At 45.6% G+C, this 15571-nt stretch overlaps 1 protein-coding gene across 8 annotated transcripts in view; it reads right to left on the reverse strand.

Annotated features, from left to right (window-relative positions):
- The window catches only part of LOC144600209 (protocadherin-1-like), a 520454-nt gene that overhangs the window by 334069 nt on the left and 170814 nt on the right, over positions 1 to 15571 (reverse strand). For 6 of the 8 annotated variants that reach the window (XR_013548099.1, XM_078411731.1, XM_078411728.1 and 3 more), the window contains exon 3: positions 8763 to 8849. The exons of the other annotated variants lie outside the window; for them this stretch is intronic. Coding sequence is in view for 5 of the 6 variants with exons in the window: in XM_078411731.1 (XP_078267857.1) it covers positions 8763 to 8849 (87 nt within the window). In the remaining variant the exon portion in view is untranslated. The remainder of the gene's footprint in view (positions 1 to 8762; positions 8850 to 15571) is intronic. 8 annotated transcript variants of the gene reach the window in all.

Consider the following 15571-nt stretch of genomic DNA (forward strand, 5'->3'; position numbering starts at 1 on the left):
AATCCCATTGTTTCTGCCTGGTCCTGCCCCACTGAAATCATTTTTCATGTGCTTACTACTTCTTCAGATATGCTGCCTGATCCGCTGAGTTACTCCAGCATGTTGTGTCTTTGCTGGCATTTCTATCTCCCTAAAGGTTACTTTTTATTACAAGGCAGTGGGGAAGAGTTACAAAAAACAGGGCAGCTTTTACGAGGAAGTTGCTGGGACTCCAGGGCCTGAGCTATAAGGGAAGGGTTAGACAGGTGAGGACTTTATTCCTTGGAGCACAGGAGGATGAGTGGTGATCTGTATAGAGGTATATAAGATCATGAGGGGAATAGACAAGATCTACAGAAGAGTCCAGAGTCTATTTTGTCCAGAATAGGGGAGTCAAGAACCGGAGGATATAGGTTTAAGGTGAGAGGGGAAATATATTATAGGGACCTGAAGGGCCAACGTTCTACATAGAGGGTAATGGGTATACGGAACAAGCTCCCAGAGGGGGTACTTGAAATAGGAACTAAACAACATTTAAAAGACATTTGGACAGGAACATAGATAGAAACATAGAAAATAGGTGCAGGAGTAGGCCATTCGGCCCTTCGAGCCTGCACCGCCATTCAATATGATCATGGCTGATCATCCAACTCAGTAACCTGTACCTGCCTTCTCTCCATACCCCCTGATCCCTTTAGCCACAAGGGCCACATCTAACTTCCTCTTAAATATAGCCAATGAACTTGCCTCAACTACCTTCTGTGGCAGAGAATTCCACAGATTCACCACTCTCTGTGTGAAAAAAAACGTTCTCATCTCGGTCCTAAAAGACTTCCCCCTTATCCTTACACTGTGACCCCTTGTTCTGGACTTCCTCAACATCGGGAACAATCTTCCTGCATCTAGCCTGTCCAACCCCTTAAGAATTTTGTACGTTTCTATAAGATCCCCCCTCAATCTTCTAAATTCCAGCGAGTACAAGCCCAGTCTATCCAGTCTTTCTTCATATGAAAGTCCTGCCATCCCAGGAATCAATCTGGTGAACCTTCTCTGTACTCCCATGGAAGTTCCATAGTGTTCTGTAAACGACGTAGGGTTAGGGTTGTGTGGGTTGTGCAGTATCTGTGGGTGAGGCCACGTGTCTAATTTAGAGCTACAGCGTGGAAGCAGGCCCTTCAATCCACCGAAGATAGACACAAAAAGCTGGAGTTACTCAGCGGTGCAGGCAGCATCTGGAGAGAAGGAATGGGTGACGTTTCAGGTCGAGACCCTTCTTCAGACCTGAAGAAGGGTCTCGACCCGAAACATCACCCATTCTTCCTCTCCAGAGATGCTGCCTGTCCCGCTGAGTAACTCCAGCTTCTTGTCTCTATCTTCGGTTTAAACCAGTAACTACAGTTCCTTCTTACACCTTCAATCCACCCAGTCTATGCCAACCATCAATCACCCATTCACACTAGTTCTTTGTTATCCCACCTTTGCATCTACTCCCAACACACTCGGGGCAAATTCACAGACACTAATTAACCTACAAGCCCACACATCTTTGGAATGTGGGAGTCTACTCCGCCGTTCAATCATGGCTGATCTATCTTTCCCTCTCAACCTCATTCCTCTGCCTTTGCCTCATAGCCCCTGACACCCTTAACACTCAAGAAAAAAGGACATGCCTTTGGAAGGGAGTTGTGGAGGATTTTTTTTGCACTCTGCACTCTCTGACACACACTGCACTCTCTCTCTCTCTCTCTCTCTCTCTCTCTCTGTCTCACACACACTCTGCACTCTCTCTCTCTCTCTCTCTCTCTCTCTCACACACACACACTGCACTCTCACACACACTCTGCACTCTCTTTCTCTCTCTCTCTCTGTCTCACACACACTCTGCACTCTCTCTCTCTCACACACACACACACACTGCACTCTCACACTCTGCACTCTCTTTCTCTCTCTCTCTCTCTGTCTCACACACACTCTGCACTCTCTCTCTCTCTCTCACACACACACACACTGCACTCTCACACACACTCTGCACTCTCTCTCTCTCTCACACACACTCTGCATTCTCTCTCTCTCTCTGTCTCACACTCTGCACTCTCTCTCTCTGTCTCACACTCTGCACTCTCTCTCTCTCTCACACACTCTGCAGTCTCACACACACTCTGCACTCTCTGACACACTGCTTGCTCTCTCTCTCTCTCTCTCTCTCTCTCTCTCTCTCTCTCTCTCTCTCTCTCTCTCTCTCTCTCTCTCTCTCTCTCTCTCTCTCTCTCTCTCTCTCTCACACACACACTCTGCACTCTCTCACACACACTGCACTCTCTCTCTCACACACACAAATCATTCATCCAGATGGTGCCGCCAATGGCTGCCGTGGTGAACTGCTCCTTGCTGTTTTGTATGTGTTTGTTCATTTGTGTCATCTGTGAAAATCCCACAAAGATCACTTTCATGAGAGAGGTGCTCCTTAACATCAGACATCGTTCAACCTTCAAACATCGTTCCGGATTTCTCTCACTCACTGGATTATTTGGACATACTCGTCTGCGGGGCTGTGGCTGCGTTCAAGGTCTTGAAACAGAAGAGGACCCGTGGGAAGCGCCCTGGAGCACTCACCCGACTCCGGCGCTGAGGATTACGCACACCGCTCCCGAGTATATTCCTCGCAAATCTACGTTCTCTCAACAACAAAGTGGACGAACTACAACTCCTGTGCCACACTAACAAGGACTTCTCTCGAGCCGCTGCCCTGCGCTTCACTGAGACCTGGCTGCGTGAGTCGACTCCCGACAGCGCACTGCAACTGGCTGGCTTTCAACTGCACAGAGCGGACCATGACACAGAGGCAGCGGGAAAATCAAGAGGAGGTGGAATGTGCTTCTACACTAACCAGGACTGGTGCAGTGACATCACGGTATTGTCTAACCTCTGTTCCCCCAATCTAGAATCTTTCTTTGTCAACTGCAAAACCTTTTACTCTCCGAGGGAATTTACCTCTTTTATTCTCGCTGGGGTTTACATCCCCCCCACCCCCCCAAGCCTGCGTACGTGAGACGCAAACGCAACTCGCTGACCAGGTATTGAGGGTAGAGAGTGACTTCCCGGACTCCATGGTCATTGTTTTGGGGGAGTTTAACAAGGCCAACCTCAGTCGTGAGCTCCCAAAGTACAGACTTCATGTTACCTGCCCCACCAGAGGGGAGAGGACACTTGATCACTGCTACACTTCAATCAAGAACGCATATCGCTCTGTTCCTCCAGCATTTTGTGAATAAATACCTTCGATTTGTACTAGCATCTGCAGTTATTTTCTTACAGCTCCTTGGACAATCGTCAGCTGACCAACAACCCGAACAAGTTCGAGAAACAGAAACATAACCCTGGGAACCCCTCGCGCCCCCCACCCACCCCCCCACCCACCCACCCCACCCATCACCACTTCACACCTACTGACAGCCTGACTCCGTTCTGCAAAGACTGGACCCTTCACCACCCACCCACTCCTCCCCAATCACCATTTCACACCTACTCACAGACTGACTCCAGTCTGCAAAGACTGACCCCTCCCCTCCCACCCCTCTGCAATCACCACTTCACACACACTTACAGAGTGACGCCAGTCTGCAAAGACTGGGCCCTCATCCACGACCCACCCCCTCCTTGCTGCCCAACATCACTCTAGCCACTTCTCCATCTCCAACAAAAATTGAGGAGGTGGAGAGGCTTTTTCCTGTGAGTGGTAGCTCTACTCAATAATCAAAATGCTGGAGTAACTCAGCAGGTCAGGCAGCATCTCAGGAGAGAAGGAATGGGTGACGTTTCGGGTCGAGACCCTTCTTCAGACTGAATTCCTTCTCTCCCGAGATGCTGCCTGACCTGCTGAGTTACTCCAGCATTTTGTGAAATAAATACCTTCGATTTGTACCAGCATCTGCAGTTATTTTCTTCCACTCAATAATCAAAAGTCTGTAGTCTCTTTTTGCTGTGTTTTATTTCACTCACATGTTTAAACCGTAATGTTGTATTCTTAATATTTTAATGTTTTATGCTTTATTCTTAATTGTTTACTGTATGTTCGTGTTGTTACTTGCGAGCAGAGCACCAAGGCACATTCCTTGTATGTGTACATACTTGGCCAATAAACGTACTCATTCATTCATTTAGTCAGAGGGTGGTGAATCTGTGGAATTCATCGCCACTGAGGGCTGTGGAGACCAAGCCAATGGATATTTTTAAGGCGGAGATTGACATGTGTAGGATGGAACTACAGATGCTAGTTTAAACCGAAGATAGAAGGAATGGGTAACGTTTCGGGTCGAGACCCTTCTTTTGACTGATGCAGGTTCTTGATTAGTAAAGGTGTCAAAGGGTAGTGGGGAGAATGGCAGAGTAGACTCGATGGGCTGAATGGCCTAATTCTGCTCCTATGACTTATGAACTTCCATGCCACTTCAGGGAAACAGATGGTTTGGGGACATGGCAGTGGCAGAATTGAATGCAGAACAAAACAGTCGCTCAATTTGCCTCATGAGTCATGTTCCTTCTTTTTGACAACCAGACGGGAAACATAAGGCTGAATAAAACAACAGCTCCATTCCAAGCACAAAACACTGATAAAAAAGAGGTGGAAAGCACATCTTTGCTGCATGGTTTCACATCGTATTTCCATCCAAGTTCAACAGGAGCTATTCGTGCAGTAAATAACATTCTGATAACGGATAGAATACAAAGTGCTGGAGTAACTCAGTGGATCAGGCAGCATCTCTGGAGAACATGGATAGGTGATGTTTCGGGTCGGGACCCTGATCTCCATGATTTAATGGTTCAAAGATTCAATGATACGCTATTGTCACATGTACCTACTACGTTCAGTGAAAAGGTTTGTTTTGCACACAGCCCGCCCGGTAAAATCATACAGCAGACCTCATCCGGGGCAGTGCACAAGTGTGGCAACACGTGTCCAGTACCAACAAAGTTCACCGAACAGCTCCAGCTTCTGCCAGCCGCCACACATGGCAGCAGCCCTCCTCCCCCGATGCTCCGTGTCTCCCCTTTGTTCTCAACGGCCCTCCACCTAGTCCCCCCTTCGTTTTGGACGGCCCCCACTGAGTTCCCCCCTTCGTCCTGGGCGTCCCCCTGCCATGTTCGGCGCCCCTCCACCCCCCACCCCGCCAAGTCTCGACCATGTCCCACCCAACAAATAAAAAACCCACTTTCACCACCGGAAACAATAACAGAGATATCCGGGACAACAGCAGGCTCAGACTGCAGCAAAAAAACACACATTAATTTGCAGAGAACTGTTCTGTGCCTTTGCTTAACAAAATAGGTAGACAAGAGACAATTATAGATTTCTGTCACAGAATTGCACCTTCACTGTGCAATTTACTTCTCACAAAATAACCGCGGAACTGTTCGAAAAATAAAAGTAGAACTAAATTGGGCATTTGGCAACTGCATCTCAGGTGCCTTCCGATCGAAGATGTGAGAGAATGACATCAAAGGGGATCAGTCACGAAAAGCTCTCTCAGATCTTCGAGAGACCTCTGGCGAATTTTTAGTAAGGTGGAGGTGTCAGCTGGTCGAGAGATATCCAGGCTTTCAAAGGAACGCAAACCTTTGAGCAGATGGGAGCGAGGCGATAGACTGTATGTGACAAGCCATAACCTGACCACATTCAACATTCCTGCAGCCAACCAATTAGTAGCACATCAAAATGGCTGTTACATGAGAACAGACCACAATGACTGCTGCAGGATTGATGGCGTTAAGCTGGAAAGACTGCAGAGAAGATTTACGCCAATGTTGCCAGGACTGGAGGGCCTGAGCTACAGGGAGAGGTTGGGCAGGCTTGGACTTCATTCCTTGGGAGTATAGGAGAATGAGGGGTGATCTCATAGAAGTGTATTTGACCATGAGGGGAATAGTCTTTTACCAAGAGTCAGGGAATCAATAACCAGGGGACACATAGGTTTAAGGCAAGAGGGGAAAGATTTAATAGGAACCTGAGGGGTATCTTTTTCCACAGAGGGTAGTGGGGCTATGGAACGAGCTGCCAAAGAGGTAGTTGAGTCAGGTACTAAAACAACATTTAAAAGACACTTGGGCAGGTACATGGATAGGGAACGTTTAGAGGGATAGGGGACAAATGTGGGCTGGTGGAACGAGTGTAGTTGGGGCATTTGGTCAGTGTGGGCAAGCTGGGCCGAAAGGCCTGTTTCCATGCTGTATGAGTCTATGACTTTAAGATGGAGTATTTTATAGCATCTAAAAAGTACCAGATCAATCTGCAGCTGCAGTCAAAGATCAAGTACAAGAAGAGCAAAAAGCTGCAGATGCTAAGAATCTGAGATAAAAAATAGAAAGTACCAGGAATTCTCAGCAGGCAGTGCCTGTGGACAGTCCCAATGCTTCAGGTACCTTCCTAAAGTTTCATTTTAGTTTAGTTTTTTAGAGATACAGCGTGGAAACAGGCCCTTCGGCCCACTGAGTCTGCGTCTACCTGGAATCACCCCATACACTAGTTCTATCCTATACACCAGGGACAAGTTACAGAAGCCAATTAACCTACAAACCTGCACATCTTTGGTGTGTGGGAGGAGACCGGAGCACCTGGGGAAAACCCACACAGTCACAGTGAGAATGTGCAAACTCCGAACGAACAGACAGCAGCTGTAGTCAGAATCAAAGCCGGGTCTCTGACATTGTAAGGTTGTGTGCCACTGTGTCACCCTTAACACCCCTTAAGTTAACAACCCTTCTGATGACAGGTAACCACCCCGACACGTGAACTCTGTTTCTCCTTCCGCTGCAGATGCTGCCTGACATTCTGAGCATCCCCAGCATTTCCTCCTTCTGACATCAAGACCCAGAGTCAAGTTGTAAATGGCGGTGGCTTCCAACAGTGTTATGCAGCTGTGAAATGAGCGCAAGACGGGAGAGAGAATGCTGAACACTGTATTTTCCGAGGTCTATTTGACGTTCATTTATTTTCCTCAGACGAATAGTTATCCAAGATCTTGTCCCATAAATCTATGGAGCAGTGCAGTGCAAGTGCCACAGATGAAATGTGGTTTGGGGGAAACTGGTCAACAAGGAATTTTGGAGATTTGTTAACTGTTTCTCATGTGTCAAAGCTTCAAACCATTAAGATACATAGATCAGCTATATTCCGACTCCACTGTTAATAAAAGTACTTTCATGTCAGGGCTAAGATGATGAAAATGATACTTGGTCAATGCCATTGCTCATATATACCTTTATCATTATTTGAATCTCTGCTGGTTGCTAATGGAATGGTGTCCATTCGTAACATCTGGCCACGGGGTAAGAGAAGAACTGATGACTGTGCCATTCACTTTAGTCTAGTTTAGTTTATTACAGCCACGTGTACTGAGGCACAGTGTCAAGCTTTTGCTTGCGTGCTGTCCAGTCGAAGAAAAGACTATATATGATTAAAATCAAGCCGTCCACAGCGTAAAGGATAAAGGGCACGCATTTAGTGCAAAATAAAGACCAACAAAGTCAGATTAAAGATCGTTCAAAGGTCTCCAACATGGTCAAAGGTATGTTAGGACCACTCTCTAGCTGATGGGAGGACCGTTCAGTAGCCTGATAACAGCTGGGAAGGAACTGTCGCTGAATTTGGAGGCGTGCGTTTTCAAACTTCTGTACCTCTTGCCTAATGGGAGAGGGGAGAAGAGGGAGTGACCGGGTGTGAGACTACTCTTTGATTATACAGGCGGCCTTTCCGAGGAAGCGCGAGGTGTAGGTGGAGTCAATAGAAGGGAATGAAATAAACCTTTCCTGTCATATCTCCCCGAATGTCTTTTCAACGTTGTAAATGTGCTTTCCTCTGTCACTTTCTCTGGCAGCTAGTTCCATATACCCAACAACCACTGTGTGAAAAACTTGCCCCACAGGTCTCCTATAATTCCTACCCCTCTCACCATAAACCTCTGCCCTCGAATGTTAGACTTCCCTGCCCTGAGAAATAGCCTATCTACCCTATCCCTGTTTGATTAAGTATCCATGGAGGACTTCTGGCTGGAGTCAGTGGTGTTGCAGCTGTTAAATTATTATGCTGGTAATCCAAAGTGTCGCAGTGCTAGAATTACTGCCTTACAGTGCCAGAGACCCAGGTTCAATCCTGACAATGGGTGCTGTCCGTACAGAGTTTGTACGTTCTCCCTGTGACCGCATGGGTTTTCTCTATGTGCTTCAGTTTCCTCCCACATTCCAAAGACGCGCAGGTTTGTAGGTTAATTGGCTTCCGTTAAAAAACAAAAGATTGTCCCCAGTGTGTAGGCTCGGACTAGTTCATGGGTGATTGCTGGTCGGCATGGACTCGTGGGCAGAAGGGTTCGTTTCCATGCTGCATCTCTAAACTAAACTAAACAAAATCAAGATGTGTGAGTGACTCCAGCATTTTGTGTCTATCTTAGACTAAACCAGGCTAATAATCCAGAGTCCTGAGTTCACAGCCGTGATGGAATATAAAATCGATTAATAATCATGAGTTTTTACAAAGCATGAACTAACCTTCGTAACATTTACAGCAAAATCTGTCAGATTATCTGATTAACTGATGTTCTAGGGAAGGGAATTTGCTATCCAAATCTGATCTGGTCTCCCTTTGACTCTAAATCCCTCTATGTCATGGATTTGTATGTTTTCACTCTGAATTGACTTAGCAAACTTGACAATTCAAGGGGATTTTACAGATGGGCAATAAACCGGAGCACCCGGAGAAAACTCACGGGGTCACGGGGAGAATGTGCACATACCATACAGACAGCATCCGTAGTCAGGATCGAACCCGGGTCTCTGGCGCTGTAAGGCAGCAACTCTACCGCTGCACCACCGTGCCGCCCCTAAAGGTCCCGGAAAAATCAATTGAAAATATCTGAATGAAAATCAGGAAGCAACCGTTATTATCCTTCTCAATTTGTGTGCCAGAAAGTTCAGCATTTATTTATGTCCCCGATAGTCCTTTTAACCAAATAACTTGCTTGACCATTTCAGACAGAAGTTAAAAGTCAACCACATTTGTGGTTCTGGAGTCAAAGGTGAACCAATTAAACAAACTAGATTTCCCCAAAGGACTACTGTGGATCATATGTTTAGTTTAGTAATAGAGGTAATAAAAAGGAACTGCAGATGCTGGTTTATACCAAAGATACACACACAATGCTGGAGTGGCTCAGCGGACCAGGCAGCATCTCTGGAGAACATGGATAGGTGACGTTTTAGGTCGGGACTGAAGAAAGTTTCTGACCCGAAACATCACCGATCCATATATAGGTCCGTGTATTGTAAGAAAATAACTGCAGGTGCTGGTACAAATCGAAGGTATTTATTCACAAAATGCTGGAGTAACTCAGCGGGTCAGGCAGCATCTCAGGAGGGAAGGAAAGGGTGACGTTTCGGGTCGAGACCCTTCTTCAGACTGATCTAGACAGGAGGGCAGGAGAAATCACAGAGGGGGAGCAGCGAGAGAGCATGTTGCTAGCTCTCGTCGAAGGGAGGAGGAGAACTTCTTCAAAGTGGACATACCTTGAGGAGAAATCGCAGTGGAGCAACAGGTAGTGTAAGAAAATAACTGCAGTTGCTGGTACAAATCAAAGGTATTTATTCACAAAATGCTCTCGACCCGAAACGTCACCCTTTCCTTCTCTCCTGAGATGCTGCTTGACCTGATGAGTTACTCCAGCATTTTGTGAATAGGTCCATGTATTCACATCGATCCTCCATATATATCACCTATCCTTATATTTAGTTAAGTTTAGAGATACAGCATAGAAATCGGCCTACTACTATGAGGTCAGCCCTCCAACCCCCCAGGCTCCTGAGAAGAATATCCAAGATTCTCCTTACAACAGAGGTTTATGTCTGACTCGGCTTAACCAATGTAATGAAAACAATTCTGCGCATACTTCTCAAACACGATTTTCAAACCCAAACTAAGGGAATTTGGGAGCTGGAAGGAGTGCAGAGATTTACAAGGGTGCTGCCAGGACGTGAGGGCCTAAGCTCTAGGGAGAGGTTGGATAGGTTAGCACTGTTATGCTTGGAGTGTAGGAGGATGAGGGGTGATCTTATAGAGGTGTAAAGGATCATGAGGAGAATGGATAGTGGTACATCAGTAGAGTTGCTACCTTACGGCGGTAGAAACCCGGGTTTGATCCTCTCTACGTGTGCTGTTTGTACGCAGTTTATACGTTCTCCCTGTGACTGCGTGGGTTTTCTACGGGTGCTTTGGTTTCCTCCCACACTCCAAAGATGTACAGGTTTGTAGTTTAATTAGCTTCAGTAAAAAAAAAATGTATATTGTCCATAATGCGTAGGATAGTGCTCGTGTACGAGATGATCGCTGGTCAGCACGATCTCAGTGGGCCAAAGGGCCTGTTTCCACACTGTATCTCTAAAGGCTAAAGTCTAAAAGGTAGGATAGATGCACAAGTATATTTTACCCAGAGTATAAGAACCAGCGGACATAGTGAAAACTATGTGAGATGGGAAAGAATTAATAGGAATCTGAAGGGCAACCTTTACACACAGGGGTATATGGAACGACCTGCCAGAGGAGAAGTTGAGGCTGAAACTACAACAATGTTTAAAAGACAATTGGACAGGTACATGGATAGGATAGGTTTAGGGGTACATGGGCCAAGCACTGGCAGGTGGGACCAGGGTACACAGGGCACCTTGGTCGGCATGGGCAAATTGGGCCAAAGGGTCTGTTTCCATTCTGTTTCTATCTATGGCTCTATGCAATAAAATAATCGACAGTTGTTAGCATAAAATATACAATTAAATGACTTTAGTGCACTTCCAAAATACTTTCTATCGATACGAATGGAATAAATTTCAGGGGAACAATATAATGCAAATATTTAGCATCCCCAACCAGGGATCCATTTTTCAGGTAAACAGTTTGCAATTTTTCTTTGTCTATGAAACTGCGGACCAGGAAAAGATTCATAATTCTGCAATACAAACATGAAATTGATGAATGTATTTTGAAAAAAGATTGTTCAATTAAACCTAGAATGGAAGCGAGTTGCATTGAACAGGGTGTAGCAATTGTCGCCATGGTAACTGTTTGGGGTAATCTGGCAAAGGGGCCGAGACTGAGCCTTGGGCGATAGGAATACAATTCTCAAAACACAGGCCGCCTCATGTAATGTTGATATTGATTGGTAATGCATTGTACCAAGAGGTGGGGGGGAAAGGGTTAGAACTGGGAGGCACAAACGGCAAAGCAGTCGAGTTGTTGCTTCACAGCGCCAGAGACCCGGGTTCGATCCTGACTACAGGTGCTGTCCGTACGGAGTTTGCACATTCTCCCTGTGACCGTGTGGGTTTTCTCCAGGTTCTGCGGTTTCCTCCCACATTGCGAAGACCGACAGGTTTGTAGGTTAATTGACTTTGATAACATCGGAATTTGTGCCTAGGGTGTAGGATAGTGCTAGTGTACGTGGTGATTACTGGTCGGCACGGAATCGGTGGGCCAAAGGGCCTGGTTTCCCCACTGCATATCTAAAGTCTAAAGTCTAAACTATTTAGAAAATGGAAGATAGACACAAAATGCTGGAGTAACTTAGCGGGTCAGGCAGCATCTCTGAAGGAAAGGAACAGGTGACATTTGAGGTCGAGACCCTTCTTCAGTTCTTCGGTATCTTTGGTTTAAACCAGCATCTGCAGTTTCTTCCCACATATTTAGAAAATAGTGCAGATGGAAATGAAGGGACTGGGGTGAGGAGATGCTTGGTACCAATAAAAGCCACAATAACAAGCTAACAGTGCCATTGAAACCTATAAAACACTGAGGTCCAATTCGACTGAGACATATACTGAAGAAACAGAGAAAGGGGTAAATCTTCAACCAATTTCAACCAACTCTCCCATGACCATGCTTTCAGGTAGTGCCTTGTAGATCTTTATTGTACATCAGACTTCCTAACTAATAAATCCTTCCGGAAAGTCAGAATAAACATCTTGATACAGTGTGTGGTATATTGTGGAACTTATTAAAAAACAGTATAGAAGCATGTAAGAGAGATTGAGCGAAGGGAATAGAGAAAATATGAAGGAAATTGAATAGTCACAAAAAGCTGGAGTTGACTCAGCGGGACAGGCAGCATCTCTGGAGAGAAGCAATGGGCGAGGTTTCAGGTCGAGACCCTTTTTCGGACTGAGAGTCGGGGAGAGGGAGACACAGAGATAAGGAATGGTAAGGTGTGAAAACCAGACATCAAAAGAGATGTCGTTCAAGGAAAATGTAGAATAGATCAGTGTTAGCTAGGAGAAGGTGACAACAAAGTTACAGATAAAATGTAATCAGAGACAGGTGGAGAACTGGGAAGAGGGAGGGATGGAGAGAGAGGGAAAGCAAGGGTTATTTGAAGTTAGAGAAGTCAATTTTCATGAAATTGGATGAAGGGAGGTGGAAATAATTTCGTAGGAAGAATCAACATGGATCTACCTGGTGGTATTGGTGCTGAGGAAACTTAATTTATGATTTCATCAGCATCTGATTAAATTATGGCTTCTATCTGTACCCACCATTCCCTCTGCCCCGATCCCTTTATTCCCAATCTGCACCATTTTCTAAATAGTTTCTGAACGTCTTCTTTCCCCACTCCCACCACCAAAATGCATTACCAATCAAGATCTACATTAAATGAAGCACTCTGTGTTTGAAAATTGTTTTCCCATTGCACAAGGCTCAGTCAAAGTCCCTTTAACAGATTATCATAGTTTACCCCCTGTTAATATTGATAATTTAATAGATGTCTGCAATGCTAATTTGGTTTAGTTAAGTTTAGGTTGGAGACACAGCGCAGAAACAGGCCCTTTGGCCCACCGAGTCCACACCGACCAGCGATCCCCGCACACTAACACTATCCTACAGTTAACTAGCTGTCACTAAGCTCCTCCTATTCACGTATAAAGCCCTAAATGGACATTCCCCCCCTACATCAAAAATCTTCTAACCCACCTCTCTAACTCCAGGTTCCTCAGGTCAGCCGACTTGGGGCTATTCACTATCCCGCGGTCTAGGCTTAAGCTCAGGGGTGACCGCGCTTTTGCGGTTGCAGCTCCTAGACTGTGGAACAGCATCCCTCTCCCCATCAGAACTGCCCCCTCTATCGACTCCTTTAAGTCCAGGCTCAAAACCTATTTCTACTCCCTAGCGTTTGAGGCTCATTGAGGAGGCGCTGTGAACTGTTTGCGTGCTACTGTATGTTTCATTTTTTTCCTTAGTACCTAATCAGATGTACAGCACTTTGGTCAACGTGGGTTGTTTTTAAATGTGCTATACAAATAAAATTGACTTGACTTGACTTGACTAACTGTTAGCTAACTGAAAACTAACCCACTAATGCTATCCTAGGGACAATTTACATTTTTACCCAGCCGATTAACCTGCAAACTTGTTTGTCTTTGGAGTGTGGGAGGAAACTAGAGCACTCGGAGAATTTCGGGGAGAACGTACAAACGCCATTCAAACAGACCTGTAGTCATAATCAAACCCGGGTCTCTGGCACCGTAAGACGGCAATTCTACCGCTGCGCCACCGTGCCACCCTTAAGTCTAATCAACAGTAACACCATGCGTTAGGCCTGGTGCCAGAATAAAATTAACAGTAGATGCAAAACACAAAGTGCTGGAGGAACTCGGCGGGTCTGTGGAGGGAAGGACAGACAATGTTTTGCGTTGTATGAAAGGTCTGAAGAAAGGTCTAAAGACACAAAGTATCATTTGCCTACTGCCGCCATAGATTCTGCCTGGTCCGCTGAGTTCCTCGAGCACTCTGTGATCTATTCAAGATTTCAGCAAGTGCAGTTTCTTGTGGCTCCATGAACAGGAGATGGTTTGATTTGCACCCAGAAATTGGTGTTGCTATTTCTTAGCACTTGAAGGAAAATTGAGCAAACAATGACAGAAATTGTGGCAAAAAACCCAGTTCAAAACACAAAAATCTAGATGCACAATTAATATGTGTAGGAAAGAACTGCAGGTGCTGGTTTAAATCGAAGGTAGACACAAAATGCTGGAGGAGGGTCTTGACCCAAAACGTCGCCATCAGTCTGAAGAATGGTCTTGACCCGAAAAGTCGCCCATTCCTTCTCTCCAGATATGCTGCCTGTCCCGCTGAGATATTCCAGCTTTTTGTGTCTTTGCACAAATATTATCGATATTACTATTTCCTGGAAGGGTCTATATCTATGGTATCACAGCATGCAATGGTGATAGTGAACTCCACTATAATTTTAGCCAGACTTGTATTCCGGACTGATGCCGACTGACATTTTATTTACTAAACCCTGGGCTTATTTTTAATTGATCCGGGAACTTTATGAATTCCAAGTTTAACAGCTTGGTTCTAAAATTCTCTTCATCTAACAAATCCTTCCATAACCCTCACCTCTCTTACCCTCTGGAACCTCTCCCACTCTCTGATTGCCTCTATTTGAGTCCTCATGCACATCTCCCAAATTTTAATCCCACTTGCACACTGGTTTGGCTGTCAGGCAGCAAGATCCTAAGCAAAACACACAAAATGTTGGAGTAACTTTTCTTCATCTCCCGACACAAAACATCCCCTGCCCAAAATAACACACTGATACCGAAGAAGAGTCTCGATCCAAACCAGGCCGAATCTGAAGAAGGGCCCCAGCTTGTAACGTCACCTATCTGTTTTCTCCAGGGATGCTGCCTGACCTGTTGAGTTACTCCAGCACTTTGTGTTCTTTCTCTGAAAGCATTTTGTTTGTCACAGTGCACCCAACCACAGCCCAAAGAAGCTACCACTGCTAATGGAGTGTAGGACAGATGATTAATGCACAGGCTCCTTGGAGGATAGGGGCTCCAACGCAGCACAGTCCCTCCGGCCCAACCCTTTCATGCTGACCAACAATACCCTTTCACGTTAGTCCCACTTGCCCTTGTTAGATCGCATATCCCTGTAATCCATTCCTATCCAAATGACATAGAGTCATACACCACAGAAATGGGCCCTTCATCCCATCTACACTGAATGGGCCCTTCATCCCATCCGTGCCCTATCTACACTGTCTACAATGATCCCACATGCCCCCGTTTGGCCCATATCCCAACCATTTCCTATCTATGTGCCTATCCAAATGCCTTTTAAATGTTGTTGTAGTGCCTGCCACAACTACCTCGTCTGGCAGCTCATTCCATATACCATGTGAAAAAAAGTTGCCCTTTTTAATATTAATTCCTTTCCCTCTTACCTTAAACCCATGTCGTCTGGTTATAGATTCTCTTACTCTGGATTTAAAAAAACCCAATGCATTCGCCCTATTTATTCCCCTCATGATTTTATACATTTCTACAAGACTGTTCCTCAGCCTCCTGCGCTCCAGGGAATAAAGTCCTAGCCTGCTTAACCTCTTTCTATCGCTCAGGCCCTCAGGTCCTGACGACATCCTCATGAATCTTCTCTGCGCCCTTTCCTGCTTGACAACATCCCTCATGTGGCAGGATAGGCAAAACGAAACACATTACTCCAAATGTGACCTGGATATACAACTGTAACATCGCATCCCAAATTCTATACTCA

This window comes from Rhinoraja longicauda, chromosome 14, assembly GCF_053455715.1.
Source record: "Rhinoraja longicauda isolate Sanriku21f chromosome 14, sRhiLon1.1, whole genome shotgun sequence".
Lineage (NCBI taxonomy): Eukaryota > Metazoa > Chordata > Chondrichthyes > Rajiformes > Arhynchobatidae > Rhinoraja > Rhinoraja longicauda.